General features: G+C 47.1%; 1 protein-coding gene across 4 annotated transcripts in view; it reads right to left on the bottom strand.

Annotated features, from left to right (window-relative positions):
* Nucleotides 1-23,658: 23,658 nt before the first annotated feature.
* Nucleotides 23,659-27,837, bottom strand: part of LOC146830013 (GTPase IMAP family member 8-like) — a 448,734-nt gene continuing 444,555 nt past the window's right edge. For all 4 annotated transcript variants that reach the window (XM_085604250.1, XM_085604249.1, XM_085604251.1 and 1 more), the window contains one exon: nt 23,659-24,655. In XM_085604250.1, the coding sequence (XP_085460376.1) occupies nt 24,018-24,655 (638 nt within the window). In that variant the 3' untranslated portion in view covers nt 23,659-24,017. The remainder of the gene's footprint in view (nt 24,656-27,837) is intronic.

Genomic DNA, 27,837 nt, shown 5'->3' with positions numbered 1-27,837 from the left:
CATGCACCTGAAGCTCAAGTGAGTCTCAGTGATGCTGTATGTGTGTGCACTGTTGCAGCCTGAGATCTTCGTAGCATCAGAGGCCCGGACCGGCAGCCCGGAGGAGCTGAGCCGCCTGCCCGAGCCCGACGTTGCCAGAGCGGGACCTCGAACCAACCTCGTCGAGGAAGGGCCCGAGTGCCACTGGCAAGAATTCACAAAGATTGCATCGAGGCCCAAGTCGCTGGAAGAGGAGAGGAGAGCGAGGTCGCACCCCCAGGTAGCGTTTCAGGACGCCTGGGGCGGGGTGCGGGCTCGGAGGGAGACACTCTCGGCCTCTCCCATTCCTGCAGCGTGAGCCTCTGCTTAGGCTCGTGTCGCTGCCCGTACTGGTCAAAGGAGTGGCAGCACCGGGGCCGGACTGTGGAGCTGCACTTTTTGTTTACTGTAGGAGAGTAGGATCTGCTTCACATGGGTACCCCCACTTTTTGCTGGTGTTTCACTGTTTTACGACCTTAGTCTGGCTATGGCCCTGCTAATCAGGACCACAGCCTAGCTGCTTCCTCTATAAAATGGTTTGCATGTACATTAGGTACATATCTAATTAGATTCTGGAGTGCCTTATGAGCCCCTAGTATATGGTGTACCATGTACCTAGGGCATAGGTACCTCAGAGGCCTACCAGGGGCTGAAGCATGTATTATGCTACCCCTGGGAAGCACTCCAAAATGGCACCACAGGTCTGCTACTGCAGCCTGGGTAAGGGTGTGCTTGAACCCCTTACAATGGTATAGGCTACCTATATCCACCTATATATACAGACACATATAAACCTATAAGTCACTCCTATGGCAGGCCTTGACAATCCTGAACCCAGAGTGCTTGGTTTTGTGTGAGAGGGTGCCCAAGCATGAGCTGAGCCCCTCTGCAGCTTTCGGAAATCCTTCCTTATGGCTGTTCTGTGATACAGCCATACCATATACTCTTAAGTGCATTATAACCTTGCGGTAAATGCTAACTTTGGAATGGCTGCATCAAAACATGTCGTGTTTGGTGTCAAACGCTTTGGAATACTACCCCCCTGCCACTTCTGGCGGCGGGGATAGCATTCCACCCTTCTAGAGGGAGAGACATGTTCACACTGGTCAAACCCGGTAGGACTTTCCTGAGCCCTGGAATCACAAAATGGATGCCTCTGCCACAGACACGGGTCTGGCCTCCTGCTGCTGACCGAAACTCCAGCTGGGGAGGCCTGGACAATAGGTTTCCTGTCGAAGGGAGGTGTAACCACCTCCCCAGACAGGCTGATGTGTATTGGGGCTGGCCGGGAGCACTACCTGGTGCTTTGAAGTCCAGCACTGGGGGCACACTTGGTGTCCCTGTGCATAGTCCAGTTCAAACCGGTTGCAGGGGATAGCTGCCCCTCCTCTGGCGTGAAAACTGCACAAAGGAAATGGGTGTAACCACCCCTCTTTCCAAGCCCACCCATAGGTGGGGCCTTAGAGTTAGTCCATCCCCTAAACTCAGTATAAGTATAGGAATTCAGTCCCTAGGACTTTAGATTACACTGGACGAAACTCTGCAACATATATCCTGGACCTTCGACGTTCCATCCTGACTAGAAGACTGAAGAAATCTCCCTTGGGGTCAAGGAGTGACTCCCCTGCTTGGCAGGTACCAAAGAAGCAACTGACCAGTCTGCATCGCTGAAGCTCCCGCCGGACACCGAAGTCTTTGCATCACCAGAGGTGGATTTCCAGACTTCCCCGAAGCTGCGCTGAGTCCACAACAAAGCTGAGGCCCGTGGCTATCGTGGGTGATGTGAAACAGTGACCCCTGGACACCGTGAACTTTTACAGCAACACTATCTTCCTGGTAAACCTTGAAGTTATGCTTTGGGCTCCGAGTAGCCCCAGCTATAAGCACCTCCTGCACCGAAGATTGCTGGCCTCCACTCCACAAGTGACCCATGGGCCAGTTTCAAGTGCGACCGCTCGAGGCTCCTTTGCGATCACTAGCCCATTGGCTAGTAGGTCCCTACGAAGGCAACTCCTCTTCTAAGTAGGCTTTTCTAGTTGCCCCAGATGTGCCCTGACTTACCCTTGCTGGGTGAGTCCCACAGACCTTGCTGGTCTGCATCGCAGTCCTTTCTCTGAATTACTGTGACTTGCCGTTGCCAAGGCTTGTTGGGTCCAATCTGGTCGCCGACACCGCAGCACTCGACAGACTTCATGGGCCAGCTTAAATCCGTCTCACGGACTTCTTCAACGCCTCCTGGACCTCGTGGCTGAAGAGTCAAGACACCCATCCACTCATCTGAAGCACCTGACATCTGTGGGCATTGGTACATCCTGCCCTCGGTCACTGGCTAGTGACCCAGACTCTGTCTCCTCTGCTTTAAGGTTCCTTACATCCTATATCCAGGCTTGGATCTCTTTGGACACTTCTCCTCTTCACGGCAGAAGCAGTTCTTTGCAGGCTTCCATTGCAATCGACAACGCGACCCGACACCAAAAGACACCTATGCACCCGGCTTCCCTGGGTGAGGTAACTCGAGTACTCCGGTGCTCCCGTGGGTGCTAGCCCTAGATCTTCTGAAGTCCAAAAGGGTTTGGTCCTGACTTGATTAGAAGTGTCCCTAATCTTTAAATTTCCAACCGCGACATTGCCCATAGAAGATAACAGGAACCCGCTGTTGTGTTTACACACTGCATACAGTCCACGTGTGCCCCCTGTGTCACTACCTTGGGTGGTTCCTTGGGGTCCAGCGATTTTACAGGCCCTTGGCCTTGTGTCTATCCCAGTCGGGGTTCTTATACCATTTTTTTGGTATATGGTTTGGTAGGCCCCTAGGGCCCAAACGTGCATTTGTGCTATTACTGATAATTGCTAACTTGTAAACAATGTACTTCGAACTCCAGTCTCATAAAGAGACTAGAGGGGTGTGTTTTATCTTAAATACATATATTTTGAATATATACCTGGTGTGGTTGTCTTTTCATTTGATCATTCAATAGATTATAGACTAGTAAAACAAGCTGCTTTACATTCCTTCAAGATTTAACCTGAAGGCTGCTCTCCATAGCTACCACTAGGGTAGCTTTCAATAAAGGTTGTCTTTAACATATCACCATAAGGGGTTGTTTGCACTGATACAAGGTGCCCACTAGAGCTAGTGGACAGCATATGTCAGGCCACCTTCTCACATTGGTGTGCAGCGTGTGGGATTCCAGCTTGCTATTGTTTTACCAGATAATCTCAATTGAATTGATCAACTGAAAACCACTAAAGGTACCTGAGGTACATATAAAATCAAGTTTAGCTACAGTAAGTTCTACTGAACTCAGAGTTGTGTGTTAAGGAATAGCACACCCTTTCTACAACTCAAGAGAGTTTAGTAGGCCACGCTAGTGTAGGTAGTGCAATACACCACACCACATTAGTAATGTCTAACTAGCCAGGAACCAGTGGGTCCCTCCCAGGAACCAATGAGCTACTGCCCTATAAATATGAGGATCTCTCCTTTGCTCAGCTTAGGGCCTTATGTTCCATTGGGAAGCTGAAGACAGGCAAAAGTCCATCCACCCAGCATCTCACAAAGATACTTAAGCTGGATGATATCACAGGGCCTAGTGGGCCTGATGGGATAGACAGTGTGGGTGGGGCAGCACCTGAGGGTGGGCCTAGGGGTGGAATCTACCCTGACCCTACCTCTGATGCTGACCAGACTGGTGACAATGACCAGACTCTGGTGAACCCAGATCTCCTGGATGAGGATGAGGAAGATGACAATAATGCTCCTGCCTTTATTCCTCCAGGTAGACCTGACAACAGGGCTAGAAGGGATAGATCTCTGTCAAGGGGATCTGTCCAGTCTAGCTCCTCTATGGGGAACTCTGTCTCTTCTCACAGAGGGAGATAAACCTCTCAGGAGAGGAGAGAGAGACTGCTGAAGTATGAGCAAGACAAGTTCAACCTCAGAAAGCAGCAGACGGCCTTAGATAGGGAAGCCCTAGAGCTCTACAGAGCTAGGAAAAAGGAGGGACTAGAGTCCTTTGGTGGCAGCAATCTCCCTAGAGATAGGGAGAGGTCCTATGACCATAGCAACCTAAGTAAGATTGTCCCAACCTACCAGAGTGGGGATGACATCCACAAATGGATAACTACCTTGTAGAGGGCCTGTAAAGTACAGAAGGTCCCTCAAGGTCAGTGGGCAGTAATTTTATGGCTCTCCTTTGCAGACAAAGGTAGAGACAAGCTCCTCACTGTAAGAGAAGAGGATGCTGATGATTACCAGGTCTTGAAAAGAGCACTGATAGGTGGGTTTGGCCTAACCACTGAACAATACAGGTTAAATTTCAAAGACACCCATGAAGCACAAAATCAAGACTGGGTTGACTTTGTTGACTGTGCTGCTAAGGCTCTGGAAGGTTGGTTATTGGACAGTAAAGTGTGTGACTTCATAGGATTGTATAATCTGATAATGAGGGAGCAGATTCTTAATAACTGTCAAAATCAGCTGATGCACCAGTACCTGGTAAACTCTGATCAGACCTCTCCCCAAGAATTGGAAAAGAAGGCAGACAAATGGGTCAGAACCAGGGTGAGACAGAAGGTACAGAACCAAGGTGATGACCCAAAGAAGCAAGATTCCAAAAACGCTGACAAGGGTGGGGACAAGGGTAAAGACCAGAAGTCTTCTCAAGGGCCCCAAAAATCTTCTTCAGGGATTCACAGTCAGGAAAGGGTAAAGGCCAAAAAACCTTGGTGCAAAATCTGTCAACAGAAAACTCACTTGACTAGTGACTGCACCAAGGCCAAAGAAAATACTCCAGCCCCCACCAATGTCCCTAAGGCACCTGCTCCCCCTGGTGCAGGTACAATTGGTGGTGGGAATACACAGAATAAATGTGTAGTAGGGTTGACCCTGGGTTCTGAGATGGACTCTGGCCTAGTCAGAGTTCCAACTCAGGCTGTGCTTGTCAGTGATGGGGGCATGGATATGTCCCCTTTTGTGAGTCCCAGTAACTTGGGCAAATACAGACAGCAGCCTTTGATAAATGGAATAGAAGCTTGGGCATTCAGGGGCACAGGAGCAAGTGTCACATTGGTGAAAAAAGATATTGTGGATCCTGGGCAGATTATACTTGGTGAAATGTACCAAGTGACCGATGCTAGCAATGTCAGAACAGACCATTCTCTGGCAGTTGTTAACTTCTCCTGGGGAGGGGTAACTGGCCTTAAGAAGGTTGTGGTAAGTGCAGACCTACCAGCACAGTGCTTGCTTGGCAATGATCTAGAAACTTCAGCATGGGCTGAAGTGGAGCTCAGGACACATGCAGAAATGTTAGGGATCCCTGCACATGTCTTTGCTGTGAACAGGTCACAGACTAAAATGTCTAAAACTGAACAGGACCTGGATTCTGGAATAATGGACCAGGTGCCTCACAAGAGGAGGAGCAGTAGGGTTAACGAAGAGCCTTCCCACCTGACTCAGGAAGCTGATCAGTCTCCTCAGGGAGATGATCTTGAGCCTGACGAAGGAACTGTCCCAGAGGAGCTTGAACCTGTCCAGGTTGAGTTTTTGGGGACAGGGGGCCCTTCCAGGTCTGATCTGAGTCAGGAGCAGAAAACCTGCCCCTCTCTTAAACCCCTCAGAAAGCAAGCTGCTGATGAGGCTGCTGGGAATGCTAGTGGCACCCATAAAGTGCATTAAGATGATGGACTCCTTTACTCAGAGAGTAGAGACCCCAAGCCTGGTGCATCCAGGAGGTTGGTTATACCTCTGAAGTTTAGGGATTTTCTATTGACACTAGCTCATGATATTCCTCTAGCAGGACACCTGGGCCAGAACAAGACTTGGGACAGAATTGTTCTTCACTTTCACTGGCCTCACATGTCTGAAGTCACAAAGGAGTTTTGTCACTCCTGTGTAACCTGTTAAGCCAGTGGCAAAGCAGGTGACACTACAAAGGCCACCCTGATCACTACCTGTGGTGGGGGTGCCCTTTGACAGGGTAGGGATTAACATTGTTGGTCCCATGGATCCCTAAACAGCTTTATACTTGTGGTAGTGAATCATGCCTCCAGGTACCCAGAGGCAATTCCCCTAAGGACCACTACAGCACCTGTAGTGGTAAGAGCTCTCTTGAGTGTGTTCTCAAGAGTAGGCTTTCCTAAGGAGGGAGTATCTGACAGTAATGCAAACTTCTTGTCTAGTTACTTGACTGCTATGTGGAAGGAGTGTGGAGTGAACTACAAGTTCACCACACCCTATCACCCACAATGCAATGGTTTAGTTGAGAGATTCAACAAAACCTTAAAGGGCATGATCAAAGGACTCCCAGAGAAGCTTAGACAAAAATGGGACCTGCTCTTGCCCTGCCTTTTATTTGCATACAGGGAGGTGCCTCCAAAGGGGGCTGGTTACAGCCCATTTGAACTTTTGTTTGGACACCCTGTCAGGGGTCCATTGTGTTTGGTGAAGGAAGGATGGGAGTTACCTCTCAAGCCCCCAAAGCAAAACATAGTGGACTATGTACTTGGTCTCTGCTCCAGGATGGCTGAGACCATGAAAAAGGCAAACAAAAACCTTGAGGCTAGCCATGAACTACAAAACGCTTGGCATGACCAAAACGCTGTACTGACTGTTTACCAATCAGGACAGAAAGTGTGGGTGTTGGACCCTGTGGCCCCAGCAGCCCTCCAGGACAAATGGAGTGGCCCCCATACAATTGTTGATTAGAAAGGGGAGGTTACCTACTTGGTAGACCTTGGAACCCCTAGGAGTCCCCACAGGGTACTTCATGTCAACAGACTAAAACCACATGTTGACAGGGCAGACATGAGCTACTGATGAAGGACAAGAGGAAGAGAGTGACCCACTCCCTGACCTGCTTTCTCAGAACCCTGATGATGGGTCAGTTGATGGTGTAGCCTTGGCAGGCAGCCTCACTGCCCAGCCGTAAACTGACTGCAGAAACCTTCTCAGCCAGTTTAGGCATACGTTTCCTCTGACTCCAAGTCAGACCACCTGGTGCACTCATGAGGTGGACACTGGGGACAGTCTACCATTGAAGAATAAGATCTACAGGCAACCTGACCATGTCAGGGACTGTATAAGGACAGAAGTCCAAAAGATGTTGGATTTGGGTGTGATTGAACCCTCAGTAAGCCCTTGGGCTAATCCAGTAGTCCTGGTACCAAAACCTCACACTAGTGGTGGGAAAAGAGAGATGAGGTTTTGTGTAGACTACAGGGTTCTCAATGCATTTACTAGGACTGATGCCCATCCCATCCCTAGGTCAGATGAGCTAATGGATACTTTGGCCTCAGCCAAGTTTCTAAACACATTTGACCAGACTAGCTGATGATGCAAAGCCAGAGACAGCATTTTCTACCCCTAGTGGGCACTATCAATTTTTGGTAATGCCCTTTGGTTTGAAGAACGCACCTGACACTTTCCAAAGGTTGGTGAATTAAGTCCTTACAGGCCTGGAAACTTTAGTGCAGCATATCTAGATGATATTGCTGTCTTTAGCTCCACCTGGGAGGATCACCTGGTCCAACTGAGGAATGTTTTGGAGGCCCTGCAAAAAGCAGGCCTAACTATCAAGCCTACTTAAAGCCAGATAGGGCAGAGTCAGGTTGTGTACCTGGGCCACCTTGTAGGTGGAGTCCAGGTTCAAGGATTGCAGAGCAAAATCCAGAACATAATGGAATGGGTTGCTCCAACTACCCAGACTCAGGTGAGAGCCTTCTTTGTCCTGACTCGGTACTATAGGAGATTTGTCAAAGGGTATGGAGCAATAGTGACACCCTTGAATGACTTAACTTCTAAAAAGATGCCCAAAAAGGTTCAGTGGACAGCTAGCTGTCAAAAGGCATTTGATGACCTAAAGCAGGCCATGTGCACTGCTCCCATTCTGCAGAGTCCTGACTACTCCAAGAAGTTCATTGTCCAAACAGATGCATCTGAATTGGGGGTAGAGGCTGTACTGTCACAATTGAATGATGAAGGTCAGGATCAGCCAGTAGCTTTCATAAGCAGAAGGCTGACCCCTAGAGAGAAATGTTGGTCATCCATTGAGAGGGAGGCCTTTGCTGTCGTTTGGGATCTGAAGAAGTTGAGGCCATACTTGGTTGGTACTCACTTCCTTGTTCAGACAGACCATAAGCCCCACTTGTGGCTAAAACAAATGAAGGGTGAAACCCCCAAACTGCTTAGGTGGTCCATTTTCCTACAGGTGATGGACTTTACAGTGGAACATAGACCTGGGAGTAACCATGTCAATGCAGATGGACTCTCTAGGTATTTCCACTTAGAACATGAAGACTCAACTGGTCAAGTTTAGTTTAATGTCCCTGCGTTTGGGGGGGGTTGTGTAAGAGAGTAGGATCTGCTTCACGTGGGTACCCCCACATTTTGCTGGTGTTTCACTGTTTTTCGACCTTAGTCTTGCTGTGCCCCTGCTAATCAGGACCAGAGCCTAGCTGCTTCTGCTCTAAAATGGTTAACATGTACATTAGGTACATATCTAATTGGATTCTGGAGTGCCTTAAAAGCCCCTAGTATATGGTATACTATGTAACTGGGGCATAGGTACCTCAGAGGCCTACCAGGGGCTGAAGCATGTATCATGCCACCCCTAGGAAGCACTCCAAAATGGCACCAAAGGTCTGCTACTGCAGCCTGGGTAAGGGTGCGCTTGCAATGGATGAGACTTTCAAGAAGATTTGTGTTTATTTGGCATACACAAGGTGGCATCCAGTAACTTAGAGACCAGGGCAATGAGGTGCACAAGCAGAGTATTTCACAATGAAGCATGAAGCTCCGAAGCACTAGTGTGTTGTGCCACTTTGATTCCTGTTCCTGTCTGCTGTCTCAGATGAGCAGAGGTGGAGAAGTCATATTTATTAGATGCACCTAAATTTGTCTTTATTCTCAACTCATCATTGTCTACAGACCTGGTATGACAAAGCCCATTGGTACCAAAGAAATGCAAATTTGGCTCTGGCCCCTGGCCTTTCTGAGCACAATCAGAACAAATACCGTAGGTGCTAGTGGGCAGCATATCCTAACCATGTGTTAGATGCAAATGTCTTTGTTGTGATCCCACTATGACCGCATATTGGGACAAGAGCTGTATTTGAGTGGACATGTATGAGTCTACTGCTACTCCACCTACAAGAATGTCATGATGGACTACCGCAACCAAATCAGAGCAACCAAAAGGAACTTCATCCACAACAAAATCCTCACCAACTCAAAGGAACTCTTCAACGTCATCCAGGAATTCACCAACCCACGCAGCGAAGCCACAGACATCACCTCATCCCAGGACCTCCACGTCAATCTCAGAACCTTCTTCCACCTCAAGATCAGAACACTCTACGTCAACTTCACCGACCACCCACAAGACACCTCAGCCAGCCCCTTGCCTCCCCAAGACACCAGCCAGCCCACCATCTCCAGCTGGACACCAATCACGACCATGAACACCACCGCGACCATGAAAGGCATCCACTCGAGGGCACCCAATGACCCAATGACCCCTGACCCCGCCCATCTACCACAGAGCTGCAGGCACCATTACACCCCAACTGCAACACACCATCAACATCCCCTTCAAAACAGGCACCTTCCCAGATGACTGGAAGCGCGCCAAAGTCAGACTCCTGCTCAAAAATCCCATGACTGACCCAACCGACCTCAAAAACTACCCGCCCATCTCGCTTATCCCCTTCGCCGCCAAAGTGGCAGAGAAAGAAGTCAACATGTGTAGGAAGGTGGATATCTGACTATGGTTACCCCCAAATTTTTGCCTAGTGTCTAGCTGGTTTTTCGACTTAGTAGGCCTGAGATCCTGCCATTCAGGGTCTCAGCCTGTCTGCTCTCTCTTTAAAATGGACTCCATGCACCCTAGGTGCATAACCCATTGGAACTAGATCACCCTGTGAGCCCCTGTACCAGTGTACACTAGGTACCCAGGGCATTGGTGAGTCTAAGGCCTACCAGGGGCTGAAGCATGTATTGTGCCACCCCTGGCCTGGCCTAACAAATTTGACACAACTGGCTGATCACTCAGCTGGGGTAAGTTGGTGTAACCCCCTCTTACTTAGGTGTAGCATGCCTATACCTAACCTTAAATGGAACACATGTTAACCTATAAGCCACTCCTATAGCAGGCCTTGACAATCCTGAAGGCAGAGTGCTTGGTTTCCATGTGAGATGGTGCTCTGGCATGAGCTGAGCCTGTCTGCAGTGGTCGGAACAACTTCCTTCTACCGTTTCCAGATATCGTCATACCATATACTCTTAAGTGCATTATGAACCTCGCGGTTAAATGCTAACTCTGGTTTGACTTTATCAAAACATGTCGAGTAAGGTGTCATACGAATTGGAATACTAACCCCTCGCCAATTCTAGCGACGGGGTTAGCATTCCACCCTTCTAGAGGGACACGACATGTACAGTACCTGAAACCCGGGTAAAATCAGACATAGCCTCAGCTCCACAAAATGGATGCTGCCACCACAGACACAAGTCTGCCCTCCTGCTGCTGGGAGTCCTTCCAGCTTGGGAGACGTGGACAAAGGGTTTCCTGCCCTGGGAGGTGCGAGCACCACCCCAGACAGGATTTTGTGTATTGGTCAGGTAGGGCTTGAAAAGAACCAAACATGCCTGTGGCTCACAAGGAGCCTCGGTGCATATGCCAGTTCAAACCGGTCCTGGGGCACACCAGTCCCGGGCCTGGGGCGAGCTGGACAAAGGATTGGGGGTGTAACCACCCCCCTTCCTGGTCCCACCCATAGGGAGGGACCTAGCAGGTAGTCCGGCCCCTAGAATCCGCTTAAAGGTAGGAGCTGTGTCCTAAGACTTTAGACATCCTGGAATCAACTTACTACAAAGAAGAAGACGGGAACTTCGACGCTCTGCTGCACAGAGGACTGAAGGAAATCTCCCCTGTGGTCAGGGAGTGACCACCTTGCTAACGCAAGCACCATCCAGCAACTCGACGTCTGCTTTGCCACCGCCTCCCGCCGGAGCCCGAGCCCAGAGACTGACAAGACCTGGACCTCCAGACCTCTCACCGCCCGATCCACAGTCCCTGAAAAGAAGGAACCCGTGGAGGCACCGAGACACGTGGAGCCAGCCATCTTGAAAAGACCACGACGAGCTGCAAGCGCGACAAACAGAGGCTCCCTCCAAGTTGTGCTTTGGGTCCTGAGAAGCCCAACATCCGAGCAGCATCTGCACCAAAGGTGAGCCCTCCAGCATCTCCACGATCTGCGTGGGGCCCCTCTGCACTTTGCATCTCGACGCGCCTAACCGGTTACTGGCCCGTTGGCTAGTGGCCCTCTTGGCGACGAACTTTGAAACTTACACCACTGGTCTGGTTGCTCCAGACTGGCCCTTGCTCCCCTTCAAAGGAGCAGCCCCTCTGACCTTGCTGGTCAGAGCCAACAGCTTTCTTTGTTTTCCACAACAATTGCTTTTGCCAAGGCTTGTTTGCTTTGACCAAGTCGCCGACACCGCCGACAGCGAGAACCTGCGTGGGACAGCTCGTGAACCAACTCCTGGACGTCGTCGACCTTCAGGGACCACGTGGCTGCAGAGACAAGCTACACCTTTCCACCTGTTTGCACCCGACATCGTCTGGTACCCATCTGGTGCCACGCTGGTCACTGGCTAGTGACTGTGAACACTGTCCCCTCTGCTTACAGGTCTTCTACAACTCCGATCCACCCTTGGATCCACCGCATCTCTTCCGGACCGACCGCCTGCAGCAGCTTTGCCTCCAGGCTCCATTGAACATAAAGAAGAAACCCGACGCACTTCGAGACCTATGCACCCGCTTCCTGTGGGTGAGGTAAAGCTGGCACTCCGGTGCCCAAGTGTAGAGTAACATCTCTAGTGTCTGTGTTTCCAATCTTGAGTTCATAGTCCATCCGGAAGATCCTTTTTACAGTAACTTTGTGACTTTTACGCACCCATTATAAACCTATGGGAGCTCGCGTGCGACTGTCCGCACTGCACACGCGACCCGTGGACCTCCTGGTCACTAACTGAAGTTAGCTCCTTGTAGGCCCAGCGATTCTAGAGGCCCTAGGCCTTTTCCCTTTCCTATTCGTGGTACTTATACCACTATTTTAGTATATGGTTTGAGTGGCCACCAGGGCCCATCCATATAAAGTGCAACTTCTGTATATCCTAACGTTTTCTTGTTTAACGATTTGTGACCCTGTGCTCATAAAGAGTCTAGGGGATACTTTGAGAAATAAATACATATATATTTTGAATATATAGCTGTGTGGTGTCCTTTCATTGGTATAAAGGGGGGTTACATATGGTAAAACAGCTTGCGTAACACGCTTTAACGAGTTTAGCCTCAAAGACTGCTTAGTCTACGTTACCACTAGGGCAGCTAGTCCGAAAAGGTTGACTTACAACCACACCATAAGGGTTGCTTGGCATGGTACAAGGTGGTCACTTTAACTAGTGAACATCATATACCAGGCCAACTTCTCACAACAAGGAACTGACACGTTCATAGAAGAACACGCCGTCCTCTACCCATCCCAATGCGGATTACGATCCAATCACAGCTCCGAGACTGCCCTACTCGCCACCACAGATGACATTCGAACCCTCTTGGACCAGGGCCACCTGCAGCCCTCATCCTCCTCGACCTGTCTGCAACCTTCGACACTGTCTCTCACTGCACACTAACCACCAGACATACTCAAAGCCGGCATACAGGGAACTGTCCTAGACTGGATCTGCTCGTTCCTCACCACAGATATGCTTGGCTGTGTTTGCCCATTGTAATATGGCGAGCGTGAAGACCGCTGCTGGAGTGCGGAAAAGGTCATTTTCCGCCAGCACCGCAGTTGTGCCTCCGCCCGCCATCCTAATGAGCCCCATAGTGAGTCCAGTCAGTGGAAGCAATGAAAGCTCAGTAAAATCCAATGCAGAGAAGTTGAGCCAAGTTGAACCTTTGTGCCCGGTGCCCATGTGCACAGTACCTGCTGGGAAAGGCTGAATCATTAAGCAATAGTCAGAGTGGAGCTGCAGGGGCTCTTAGGAGGGGTGAAACAACAGCAAGGCCTCATTAACTTGCAAATGGTCTTTTATAGACCGGTGAAGTGCTCGGGTGCGGCTGTGTGTGTGCCTGAGAAGGGGTCTCAGAGCCGGGCTGCCACACACCACGGGGGGGGCTGACGCCCTTTGAGTCCAATGGGTGTTGCGTGCCTGTCCCAGTGTATTAATGTTCATGATGCTATGTTGCCCCCATATCACACAGGTGCATCACTACAAGGGCCCTGCCAGGTCAAGGCTCCTACACTCACCCACAGTCCTTTGCGCTCTCTCACATCGGGTCACATACCCCACCCTGGGCCCGTCCTCCCTAGCGGAGCAATGACCGACACCCGTCATCCCACCCGAGGCTCGAGCCCGAGGACATGTGCACAAAGTGATGCTCCTAAAGACTCGTGCCAGTAACCATAGCAACCGAGGGACTGGAAAGCAGAAGCTGCCATTGATGACAGGCCTGGGTCTCTCTTTCTTTGTTAAAGAAATGCAGATTTATGAGTGGAACGGCGTTCCCTCGCCATGGTCCTATTGTTGATTGCGTCCTCACGCCTGCTTCGCGTGCCTGCTTGTTTTTTGTGTTTAGTGGTAGTGACAGTGACAAAGAAATGTGACTTTGTGATAGATACCTTTGGAGCATTGTAAGATGCGACATTGCCGTGGGGCAGGATTTAATGGAACATGCGAACAATGGTGTCAAACGATAGAACTGGTGTGTTTTGTGAGCATGTGTTTCCAAGAGCTGCATTTACACAACACTATGATGATATATAAAGGCAGCACAGAGACCACATACGAGACACATGCGGACATCACACACAGATTCCACGCACTGACATCACACTCAGACCTCACACAGAAACATTAGGCACAGGTAACATACACAGACGTCACCAGCATCCCTTCTACCCATCACTGCTCCATCACTTTGAAGGATGAAGGCTGTCTTCGGCTCTCTTCTGGCTGCTGCCCTCCTTGTTGGCCCAGGTAAGACTTCCAATAAATGATACACTACGGATTTAAACCTGTGTTGGGCTGTACATACCTGGTCACATGTCGATCTATCTGTTTGAGACTGTGCATGTCTGATTACATCTGAATGTACCTGTGTAAGGGGAGCTGTGTTAACCTGGTCATTTCCAAGTGTGCCTATGTGAGGTTGTACATGCCTAATCATCTTTAGATGTACCCGTGTGGGGCTGTACATACATGGTCACTTGCAGACCTAACTGTGGGGGTGGGCAGTGCATGACGGGTCACCTTTGCATGTACATGTGTGGGGTTGCACATGCCTGGTCACATTTAGATGTACCCGTGTGGGGCTGTACATACATGGTCACTTGCATAGCTAACTGTGGGGGGGGCAGTGCATGACGGGTCACCTTTGCATGTGCATGTGTGGGGTTGTACATGCCTAATCATCTTTAGATGTACCCGTGTGGGGCTGTACATACATGGTCACTTGCAGAGCTAACTGTGGGGGGGCAGTGCATGACGGGTCACCTTTGCATGTACATGTGTGGGATTGCACATGCCTAATCATCTTTAGATGTACCTGTGTGGGGCTGTACATACATGGTCACTTGCAGACCTAACTGTGGGGGGGGGCAGTGCATGATGGGTCACCTTTGCATGTACATGTGTGGGGTTGTACATGCCTAATCATCTTTAGATGTACCTGTGTGGGGCTGTACATACATGGTCACTTGCAGACCTAACTGTGGGGGGGGCAGTGCATGATGGGTCACCTTTGCATTTACATGTGTGGGGTTGTACATGCCAAATCATCTTTAGATGTACCTGTGTGGGGCTGTACATACATGGTCACTTGCAGAGCTAACTGTGGGGGGGGCAGTGCATGACGGGTCACCTTTGCATGTACATGTGTGGGGTTGTACATGCCTAATCATCTTTAGATGTACCTGTGTGGGGCTGTACATACATGGTCACTTGCAGACCTAACTGTGGGGGGGGCAGTGCATGATGGGTCACCTTTGCATGTACATGTGTGGGGTTGCACATGCCTAATCATCTTTAGATGTACCTGTGTGGGGCTGTACATTCATGGTCACTTGCAGAGCTAACTGTGGGGGGGGGCAGTGCATGACGGGTCACCTTTGCATGTACATGTGTGGGGTTGCACATGCCTGGTCACATTTAGATCCACCCGAGTGACACTGTGGGCGGCTGATGACCAGTAGATGCCCCTGTGTGGGTTGTGCATGACTGGTCACATTTAGATATTGTGTACGGGGGCAGGGTCTGTACATGGCATGTCAACTTCAGCTCTGCTAGTGAGTTTTGATTAGAACCCATCACTATGATAGCGCTGAGCCTGTGATTTGAAGAGCGATTTTCCTCTTGACTCGAGTGTGGAGGAGGCTTCAAAGAAACGAAAGGGAATGCAATATTTAGAGAAATAAAAGGCCTGTCAGAGGGTGAAACCAGAAGGGCCTGAATAGGATAAACGAGGTACAGAGGCGGACAACGGCTGACACAATGACCGCACTACCCTGCTATGTTCCCTTTGTGTGAAGATATTCGATGATCATTCAAGTTGGGTGTGCATGCGTTCCTCCAGCACCTGCCGTTGTTTGGTGCCAACTGCAAAGCAGAGAGTTAATGGACCCAGGGAGAGGAAATTAATCCAAAATGAGGGAAATTGTCAGCCAGCGCGTTTCGTTCATAACAATGAACTTCTTCAGGGCTGTGAGAAGATAGACTGCAGCCGTCTGCTCCGTCCGGACGGAGCAGACGGCTGCAGTCTATCTTCTCACAGCCCTGAAGAAGTTCATTGTTATGAACGAAACGCGCTGGCTGACAGTTTGTAATAAAAGACTGTCTATGACAACTACAACAAAGACTATAAGACTTATTGAACACAACTTCTTACAAGACTAACGGGTGGTGCATCACTCCTCTCCCTGGGCCTGAATAGGATGCATTGCACCAAAGTTGAGAGGTGGCTAATGGGCACCAGGCTTCCTCACTAGATACTGATGTTGCTCGCGCAGTAGTGCGGTGGCATGCCTCCTGTGTGCACTGAAGAACAAGGTGAAGAGTTTAAGCGGGCCTCCTCTTCTGCCTTGATATCCACCCTTCCTGGGAAGGGGTGGGTCTGTGCATGTGTAGCACCATCAGTTCAGGGTCTGGAAGAGCATTACGCATGTAAAGTCAACTACAGGGAGTTGACGAGGCTTTGGCAGGGCCAGAGTGTGGAATCTAGACTAGCTTACACTATTGTCAGGGGTTTGAAGGAGTGCTTCAGCCGCCATCTTTGGCTTGGAGCAGAACATCCAGAGCTAGTTTAACCCCTGTTGGTCCAGGGCTTAGGAGGAAAGAAAGGCAGCGGTAAAATGGGCAAATTGTTACAGAGGGCACAAGCCTGGCAACACTCAGCCATCTTAATATTACATCAATTAAGGCAAAAAGTTTGAAAAACTCATACTTCACCATTATTAAGGCCAAATAAACATAGTTAATTTGAGCTTGCAAATTACCTGATTCCCAGAATCGGGCCATTTGCGACTGCAAAAAAGCCTTTTAAAATGTACAGAACCCTATTTTGCAATTCAGTTACCTATTACCGAATCGGATCTTGGGTTTGTGATTCAGTACTAGGAAAAGGTATTTTAAGGGCGTCCCTTCCTCATAGTGACTCGCATTGGTACGTGTAAATTTTTTGTGACTGAAATGCAGTTGCAAAACATTAGCATCTGACAGCCTACCTCAACTAGGTGGTGACCCATTCGCAAATGGGAAGGGGTCCCCAAGAGACTCCTTGCCTCATGTGAGTGGTTGTAAAAACATTTTTCAAGAGCAGGCAGCGGTCCCACAGACCACTGCCTACTTTACAAAAATGAAAAGAAAGCTTCATTTTTCTGTTTGAAATGCATCCTGTTCTCTGTAAGGAAAAAGGGCTGCAGTTAAAAAAACAAAAACATTGCTTCATTTAAAAGCAATCACAGACAGACAGAGTGTGATGACCCCAGCAGGCCACCATCCCTCTGATTTCCGCACTTCCCAATGGGCTGCAAATTGTGACCTAGCTCATTAATATTAATAAGATAGCTCTATTAGCGACCCACTGGGAATCGTGAACAGTGTAAAGCACACTTTAGTACTTCACTGTTTGTAATGACCTAATAGTGAATTGTAAACATTTGCTATTAGGTCATCACAAACATAAATTATATACATTAGGCCCTTAACCCCTTCAGCGCTGCGGGAATTCCCCCGCGGTGCTGAAGGGTTCGAGCGCGGGCGGGCCCATGACGGAACGGTTCCGTCATGAGCACAGCGCAACCGATGCTCATGACGGAACCGTTCCGTCATGGGCATGGAAGGGGTTAATGAGAAACTTGTATTATCAGAACATGTAATGTTTTTTGCAATCTACAAGTAGTTTCGGAACAAACGGCCCGATGTAAAAAGCAGTATTTGAGTCACAAAAGCTTCGATTGAGGGTTGACAACTGAAAATCTGTATTTAGTGATGTACTAAACCCATTTTAGGAGTCTTTCATTTTTTTCGAACCCATAAAATAGATTTAGAAATGGATAAGAAATCGCTATTTGGAAGAAGTCTATAGGAGGTTTTTCCAAAAGAAGATTTTTATCCATACATAACAATGCTTAAAGACTCAAATAGCGGTTGAAACCATTGAAACGTTACCACCCCCAAGTTGGGTTGGCAACTCACTCGCAAAAAGGGGAGGAGGTCCCACCCTCCACCATTTGTGCATGTTAAAAAAAATTGCCGGGTACAACTGGCACCACTGCAAACTCTCAAATTAAAAAAATCATCTTTTCTTTTTGAATGCAACCCGAAGCCCTTTAAGGAAAATAAGCTGCAGTTAAAAAGGATTACTTTATTGAAATGCAGTCACAAACATGGCGGTCATAGTGAGTTGCAGTGTGTGACCTACCTCATTAATACTGATGAGCTGGGTTGGAATGTGACCCATTACGATTCAGGTTTTTTGTGTTATTCCATTCTTTTTCAAGAGTGTACATTATGCAAAATACAATCAAGTAAAAACTCATACATATTCTCACAGTTCATTTCACTGATAGATAATCATGTATTTTATCACTTTGGTACAGGGGATAGCATTCAGTGATATAATGAAGAGGGGGACCTGGGTGAGGTGGTGATAAGACCATTCGTCCACTTTAGGAAATTAAGCGAGAGTGTAACTTGTAACACCTTCTCGGATGGCGAACACCCATCGCTACGATGTGATCACTTCGGGGGGGGGACATCACAACGCAATTAGAACATCGCAATACCGTTTACATCGTAAGGCACAGCAACGCGTACACGTTTACATCGTAAGGCACAGCAACGCGTACACATTTACATCGCAAGGCACAGCAGCACGTACACGTTTACATCGTAAGGCACAGCAACGCGTACACGTTTACATCGTAATGCACAGCAACGCGTACCCGTTTACATCGTAAGGCATACCAAAGTAAGCCAGAACAACGCAATTAGAACATTGCAATAACATTTACATCGTAAGGCACAGCAACGCGTACACGTTTACATCGTAAGGCATACCAACTTAAGCCAGAACAACGCAATTAGAACATTGCAATAACGTTTACATCGTAAGGCACAGCAGCGCGTACACGTTTACATCGTAAGACATACCAACGTAAGCCAGAACAACGCAACTTTACGATGTAAACGTTAATGCGATGTTAAAATTGTAAGCATTGTTATAATAAAATTGTTAAAAATGGAAAAACGTTACTGCGATGTAAAGTATAAGCATTGATGATATGTTAAAACTGGAAAACCGGCACAAAATTCAATTAATACATTGACGGGAAAACAGGTGGCACAGACAGCACAGACGGGAAAACAGACAGCACAGACGGGAAAAAAGATACACTGACGCGATGAAAACTGGCAGCACAGACATTGATGGGAAAACAGGTGGCACAGACAGCACAGACGGGAAAACAGACAGCACAGACGGGAAAAAAGATACACTGACGCAATGAAAACTGGCAGCACAGACATTGACGGGAAAACAGGTGGCACAGACGGGAAAACAGACAGCACAGATGGGAAAAAAGATACACTGACGCGATGAAAACTGGCAGCACAGACATTGATGGGAAAACAGGTGGCACAGACAGCACAGACGGGAAAACAGACAGCACAGACGGGAAAAAAGATACACTGACGCAATGAAAACTGGCAGCACAGACATTGACGGGAAAACAGGTGGCACAGACGGGAAAACAGACAGCACAGATGGGAAAAAAGATACACTGACGCGATGAAAACTGGCAGCACAGACATTGATGGGAAAACAAGTGGCACAGACAGCACAGACGGGAACACAGACGGGAAAAAAGATACACTGACGCAATGAAAACTGGCAGCACAGACATTGACGGGAAAACAGACAGCACAGGAAACGAATGGAATTTTAAGCATTGCTTGAAAACCATTGCTTGAAAACTGGCAGCACAGACGGAAAAACTGAAGTTAAAATTGGAAAACCGGCACAAAAGTCAATTAATACATTGACAGGAAAACAGATACAGTGACGCAATGCCATTATTGTAAGGTCTTTGACATGGCTCAGAATACATGAGTGATTAATGGGTGGATGATTGATGGATTAATGTGTGGATGAATGATGGGTGGATGGATGGATGAAAGGGTGGGTGGATATGGATGAAAGGGTGGATGGATGAAAGGATGGGTGGATGAATGATGGGTGGTGGATGGATGAAAGGGTGGATGGATGAAGGATGTACGGATGGATGGATGAAAGTGTGGGTGGATGAATGATGGGTGGTGGATGGATGAAAGGGTGGATGGATGAAGGATGTACGGATGGATGGATGAAAGGGTGGGTGGATGAATGATGGGTGGTGGATGGATGAAAGGGTGGATGGATGAAGGATGGGTGGATGAAAGGGTGGGTGGATGAATGACAGGTTGATGGATGGATGAAAGGGTGGGTGGATAAATGATGGGTGGGTGGATGGATGGCTGGATGAAAGGGTGGATGGAAGAAAGTCCAATAATAAAATAGCGAGCATGTAAAAGAGACGTGACTCCACTGCCACCAAGTGTCCTTTTATGGCACTATTTTGTCGAATTTTAGATAGAAAATGATCGAGAACATGAATGAAAAGAAGAGGTGATAGGAGACAGCCTTGTCGTACAACTCTGTGTAAAGGAAAAGGAAAGACGATTGGGCTATTGACACATATAGATGCGTAAGGGGAAGAATATAAAAGAGAGAATAAGTTAATGGACTTTTCCCCAAAACCAAACTGTGAAAGTGTAGAGAATAAAAATTTCCAGTGTAACTAAGAAAAGCCCGGTATTATCAGAGTTGTTTAACAAAACCATCTTGCTCATGACCAATTAAATTAGGGAGGAGAGGATCAAGGCGTAAACCACAATCTTGGCAAGAATCTCATAATCAGAGTTAACTAAGGATATTGGTCTATAATTTTTGCATAACTTATGATCATTATTATCTTTTGGTTTAAGGCATATTAAGGCCTCTTGAAATGTCCTGGTAGCAGAATTGGAAGAAGTCAAGAAAGTAAATAATTCATGTAATTTGGGGATTGGAGGTAGAATTCAATAGGGAAAACATCAGGCCCCGGAGCTTTACCTTTTTTAATAAAGTTAGTGGCAGTACGAATATCATAAGTTGTGATATCAGAACCAAGGAGTGAAAAATCAGTGTTTAAATCAAATTCCTTATGGATGGAAGAATGATAGGAGTTAATATCAGGTTGTAGAGGGTCTAACTCTGGCGTACATAGAATTTGATAGAATATAGTAAATTAATTAAGGATATCATTGTCTCCAAAAAGAGGCATGGTATCACCTCTTAAAATAGTTTCTATTTTGGTTCGCTCTTTTTAAATTTGAGGATAATATGCAAAGAGTTTACCTGCTTTAGTTTGACCACCATAGTATCTGGAACTAGATTTAAAATGATAAGAGTTATCCTCTTCCACGGAGAGTTTATTGAAATCAAATTTAGTCTCAATTAAATTATCAAAATAAGTATTAGATTTAGATAAGAAGTAGGATTGTTCTTCAGGTGAGGAGCAGACACGTCCTGTTTTGGCCTGCCCCCCGCTACTTTTTGGTGGGACCGTTCCAGTGGTCCGGTTGCTACTCCTTCACCTATGAAGCTCTGACCCCCTCACTCTGAGGCGGAGCCATCTATTCTGTTCCATATTTAGGTTCAGCTTTACATGTGGTTGACCTTAAGTACCCCGTTATAAGAAATTGTGGTATATGTACTTATAATTGGTCCCACGGTCCTGAAGAAGTGTCGCTCGAGTTTGAGCATCCATGACACGAAACATGTTGACCCCTGTCAACTATAGGCTACCCTGATACCTAGAATCACCTGAGTAGCCTCCCTGGTTTTACCTAGTCCCAGCCCTACTTAACCTAATTAAAATTACTGAGGGGCCAGGGTCTATTTTAGTTTTTCCGAATCCCCACATTCTTAGGAGCTATTACCCTCCACAGTCATACACATGGTCTTCACACAAAACGGCGTTCTCAGATCAAAAGATCTCCGCTAAAGATGCCACCAGGCCCGTTGGACATTGCAGCGCCGGTCCGACGAGGAGCGCCCAATGATGAAGCATGACACCCTAACAGGTGTGTGAGGGCAACAAGATCTGAAATTTAATTTTTCCCTTCCCAGATCAGATTCAACAGTAAAATCATCACGATCTTTTCCAAATTGGCCATTTAGAGGAACTGCTCTTACCTGTCTTTTCCCCCTTGGAGGAAATATGCAGGGGAAGGGTAGGACCTATTTGAGACAGCTGGAGGCCTAGACAGCAGAGTGCTTAGAGCAGAAAGACTCACACCCGTGAACCAGTTATTTGTGCATTATTAAGAGTGTCATAGATGTCTAGTACTTGACTTTTCTACAAAGAGAAGCATGAGTTTGGATATTAATCTTGGTTTGCTGCTGAGGAGGTGGTACTGAATTTTGAGCATGAGTAACCTCCTACACTAATCTCCCTGAGAAGCCCTTGATACTATTGGGACTCAAGTGTAGAAGGCTTGTACTTGTCCCAGTTTGCAGAGCCATTGAAGGGTATGCCCCGGGACAGCAGTGATAAAGGGCATTGTCCTCATATTGACCTAAATCTGCTACCATGGTCTCCGTTTGTATAGGTTTATTTTCCTCTGTGTTTTTGTATTGTTCTCCTCTCCTTTGTCTATGATGTTGCTATTGTTGTTTCAACCCCTATGCAAAGCACTCTGTTGCCCCTCAGGATCTGGTTGGCTCCATATAATCTGTACCGACAAAATAAATAAATTCATATATAAAGGGCTGCCCTTGACCAAGAAAATTCCCACTTTTAACATCAGAGTCTACACACTTACTGCTTCACTTGTACAATCCACCAAATGGCAGTGCATAGGAAAATATAATCAGCAGCCCCGTCTCTCCATCCTCCCTCACTTCAGTGTTTGCGTCTCCTTCCTCTAGCCACACCAATGAAGGTAGTACACTTCCAATGGCAGTGGAAGCTGTGTCTTGCCTCCCTCTTCTACAATAGTAAGAATGGGGACATCCAAACAGGTTACAGTACGTTGTCTCTTTCCATACACAAAATGTGGTTACCACGCATGTGTTACATCTTTATCCGACACTATACATTTGCAGGGAATATTAGAGTAAGAGCCTTGGGGCCTCACAAAAAAACTAATTTTACACAAGTGGATCTAACAGACTGTACTGTCTTCAGATACACAAAAAGACGTCTCTTCAGGTGTATTTATTTACAAAACGTGGTACGCTGGCATCATGCCTGTATCTTATTTACCCAGGTCTCAAACAGTAATTCACTGGTCATGAATAGTTGTTTGCTGTGCCCCTGTAGGTCACACAACAGTTTCTGGACCTTGGGATTATTATGGATAGTCCCAAGCTTTTGCGCACCCACTAGATGAGTTGACAGGGTAAACAAAACATCAGGATGCCAGGTTCACATGCAATTGAGCCCTTACACCAGGACAGACCAAACCCAACAGAATGTGATTACTGTTTCATATGTATGAATGAAGTATGCTGTAAAGGGTGTGTGTGTATGTGTGTGTGCTTATGTAAGTGTGTCTGTGCGCATGTATGTGTGTAGGTGCATGTGTGTGCATGTGTGTGAGTGTGTTTGGGTACGCACGTGCACTTGCTGACCCACTGCTGCTGCCTATACATTACTATTAGAGTATGGGAGTGTGGCATCCACTTCTGCTGTATATGCTGTACTCTTGTCTGTGTAAATATGTATGTATCTACTAGTATACCCAATACCATTTCTGGTTAGAATATATGAAGGAAGCTTACACAGCTGCAGGGCAGGATTTCCCTTTTTTTTCTCTGTTGGTGAGGAGTATACAGTTTTTTAAGCTGTATATGCTTTGTACCATAAAAGTTCCGTTTGATAAGAAAACGTCGTATTATTTATATTGAATGGTGAAATTGTAAGGTAAACAATTAAATAGCAGGAGACTTGTATTTAGCAGTCACTCAAAAATACAGTATCACACTTGGAAGGTGAGAGACGTTAGTCACTGGTTTTAATGAACAGAAATAAAGTGGTAATATCAGGACATATCAGTGATAGGGAGAGCTCGAGTATTTTAAGTAAAATCTGAATATATAATTTGAATAAATGATGCATATTTAGGACTACGCCAGAAAGGTACCATGGATCATGAGCAGGGCGCCATTACTGTCATGTTGTCAGGGAGACTTAGGAGAGATTTAATAAATGATCCCTTAGTTTGGATTTGAAGAACTGAAGAGACAGAGCACTTAGCATATTAGAGTCTGCAGGGAATGACACTTCTTAGGAGTCTTGCAATCGAATCTGGATGTGACGTTGGGCATTAACTGTTGTACCTCTTATCTGTGTTAGAAAAGTTTGCACTGCTGTGTGTCTTTAACAGTAAAATATCCCCCATTCACCGTCTCCATCTTTTCTATCATATCAATAAACTCTGACACCTGCTGCAAGTTTTCTTCCCCGGTCGCCCTGTTGTTGAAAGCACAGCAACGACCCCCACATTTACCAATCAACTGTCGGAGATTTGGGTCACATTCTGAAATGAATTGTGCTATTGACATTTCTCCTAGGTTCTCCTTCCGGGTGAGCAGAAGGGCCGTGTAGTTCAGTGCTTTCCTTCCAAACACCCTCTGGATGGTGTCCAGAGACTCCTTATCTCTTTGGCTGAAAGATCCAGTCTTGAGCACAAGGAGTATAACATGAGGTCCCGGTTGGCAGAGTTGCAGACACACTTGCCTATCGTGGTTCACGTCTTCTCTTGATGCATTTGTGTTAAAGAACCCAGGCGTGTCGACGACCACCAGGCGTCGCGCCCCCCAGGGAGTATTTCTCTTCTCACACTCTGTAGTCACTGGCTTCGCTGACATCCTGGACACAAACCCTGCCTCACGTAGGATGGAGTTTCCGCTGGCACTTTTCCCTGTTCCTGCCCTTCCAACAAGTACGATTCTCAGCTCCTTGACTTCACCACTATGTGTCCATTGATCTGCAAATATTAAAAAGGACACGTTAGGGAAGTCGTCTAAAACATTTCAAAAGTGGTGCCCTAACATGAGTGACAGAAACATAAACTATCACCTGCACTTGTGTGGTTGAGAGAAGCCTGGGGCATTCTCAAACTGAGACTCTTTCAGCATGAGTTCCACTGTGACCACAAAATGACAGTAGCTTTCAAATTTCGTAGGAAAGGGCAACATACGGTAGCTTTAACTTTTTTATTACCGAGGAATTTTCAAAAACATTTAAACTGCTTAGGAGTATCATTCAACGGGGCATAGGTTGGTACGTGAAATGGGTGTTTGGGTGTGTAAGCTTCAGATTTGCAAACAATCAAGCTGGCATACCTCTTAAAAATACATTATGAGAAGCAGGTTTATTTGGGGCACTTAAAAGCACACTTTTCAAACTAGTAGTCCTCCAAGTATTACGAATCAGGCATTAGATACTAACGCCTTTCAGTGTGGTGCTCAACATCACTGCACTGAAATGGATTGTCACACATTATAGGCATAGCACCACAGCTATCACCCAAGCCGTTAGCGCTGCCCAAAACTGTTAAACTGGACTCCCTGCTGGCAGCGACCACTGCTCCCGTATCGTGCTTGGGGCTCGCTCATCTGTCTCAGTTATTAGTAACAGACACGTTAACTTATGCGCCACTTTTGCGTCACTTTTCCCATGTTAAAAGTGATGCTAAAGTGGCTTGTAAATCTGCCCCATCATGTCCAGCTACAAGTTACCTTGTGGGAGGGGTTGGGCTACTTTAGTTCAAATCAACATGGCGCAGAGCTACCTGCGCGCACCGCCGGCCGCCACGTGGCGAAGCTTCTCGCTCTCAGGTGCAGTAAATAATTGAGCCCAGGCCCCGCCACCCGTGGTAATTTACATTGCAAAGAGATGTAGACTGCACTGCAGCAGCAGTGGACAGAGACTGTCACTGGACCCAACAGGCCTGGCACAGAGGACTCACTAAGGAGGAAGGCGGCAAATGGTAATTGCCACGGTGGCTCAAGGCCTGCCGCCTGAGCCTACCTCGTAGAGCAGAGTCGCTGCAAGAGTTACTGCAAGAGAAGTAAGTGAGAGAGTGCTGCTGCAAAGCTGCCACCTGAGTGTGTGTAAGTGTGTGTGTGATTAATCACTGCCTTCAGGTGGCGCGCAATCGGCAGCTGCATGCAGTCAGTGGGAATCGGTCACAAACAGAACTCACTGAAGTCCTGTAGTGTCCTGGCATGGCTGCATGTTCCACTATTGCTAATTCATTTTGCATATAAAAACCATATTTGAAAGTGTTCTTTTGTCTGCCTCATTGGGATGAACAGCAGAGTGGGCTCCTTTAATGAACAACGTGGGAGTGAAATATGAAATGCATTGATGTTATGGCAATGATGTCGACACCCTTTACTATGTAAGTAATCTAAATTTACACTGCTCCACTGCTGAAAATGTCACTCATGTATTCATATCCGCCCACTGGATTTTCTCCTGAAGACTTTCCATAATCACTAAAACTGCCATGCCCATGGGGAAGCTCAGTGAACTGACCTGTACCTGCCTGCTGTCTTCCCCCCGAAGACTTTTCTTAATCACTAACATTCATTCCCATGCCCAGGGGGAGGCTCAGTGAACTGACCTGTACCTGCCTGCTGTCTTCCCCCCGAAGACTTTTCTTAATCACTAACATTCATTCCCATGCCCAGGGGGAGGCTCAGTGAGCAGACCTGTACCTTCCGACCCGTCCCCAAACACCCCTCCTGTGCTGAGCGCCCCTCCACTTCTGCTCCACAGGGCTGATCACTCAGCACGCTGGTCCAGGGGCTGCCTCGCACAGGCCTAGAACTGCCAGAAGCTCTAATCCCTAGAAGCCTCCCGGCCCCTCCACCACCCGCTCAAAAATATAACTGGAGAAGCAGAAACTCAGGGTGCCGTCTGAGGGTGAGTGTCTGCCAAGGTGTGCACACTGGTGCCTGCACATCCCTCACCTATCACCCTGTTACTGCCCCCTGTCACTCCCAAAGCGAAGTTGCCACCCGACTGTGTGTCCGTGTGAGTGTGCGGGGTTTGTGTTACTATCCTTGTGGGGACTTGGGTGTGATAACACACTCACGCTGTAGGGACTTAGTCGCACTGTAGGGACCTGAACACAAGTCCCTACAAGGCAATGTCTTCTAAATGATAAGAAATGACTTAAGGAACATCTGTGTCAATTTTTACAACTTTAAAAACAAGCATTTGCTATGCAACGGTCTCGCCTTTAGGACCTTAAAAGTATTTAGCCGTGCAGCATATTATTCTGGGTGTTATATCTACTCTTCTCATTTAGCCTTACACAACTGCTTCAGTGCCTTATAAGGGTAGTATATAAATAGGATACTAAAATACCATGTTTGAAGCAGTGGGGGCTATTGATAATGTGTAGATTAAGGGAGTAGAGACATAAAACAAGGTGAATATATGGTTTACTGCCCAAGTTGTGAACTCTAGAAGCACTATATTTATTTTAAATAACACAACTACAGAAATGCATTCTTTCAAATTCTCAAAAGCCTTTAGGACTTTAAAAGTGTTTAGAAGCTGCTGACAGTGGACACGGGCGCTATTGTTAAAGTGCGGTAACTTGCGGTTGTAATTTGGGGTGTATTTGTGTGGTGTTTAGTGTATATGCGTATTGGAAATAAGTGGGATGGTGAATTTATAGGTGTGAGTTGTATAAAATAGAAAGTAAAAATGAAAGTGATAAATACTTTGTGTATGAAGTGGTGAATGAACTCTAGATAGAGTAGTGGAAAGAGTGTGAGCGAAAAAGAATGAAGTGGAGAGAAGGTTATAGACGCATAAAGAGGCTAAGCAATATGAGAAATTGCTGGATCAGTGTGTTTGTGTGTGATAGAATTATGTGGATAGTGAGTATGTGGTATTAAGTGTAGTGGACTTTTATGTAATGGTATTGTGGGTGGTAGAATGGCACGTATTGAGTGGAATTATGCGGCATGGCATTATTTGGACTTTTGTGGTGTTGTAAATTAAAGCAGAATGTGATTAAGCATTTACTGAAAACATTAATGCTTCCCTTTTATTGTGTTTTCCTCATTATGTTGACCGAAGTCCGGACTCCATTTTGTATTGACATGCTGCCACGTGTTCACCACGAGGAGAGTCCGACCTCTGTGT

This window comes from Triturus cristatus, chromosome 5_1 (assembly GCF_964204655.1).
Source record: "Triturus cristatus chromosome 5_1, aTriCri1.1, whole genome shotgun sequence".
Lineage (NCBI taxonomy): Eukaryota > Metazoa > Chordata > Amphibia > Caudata > Salamandridae > Triturus > Triturus cristatus.
The sequence above is the reverse complement of the archived record's forward strand: the minus strand, read 5'-3'. Positions and strand labels throughout refer to the sequence as shown.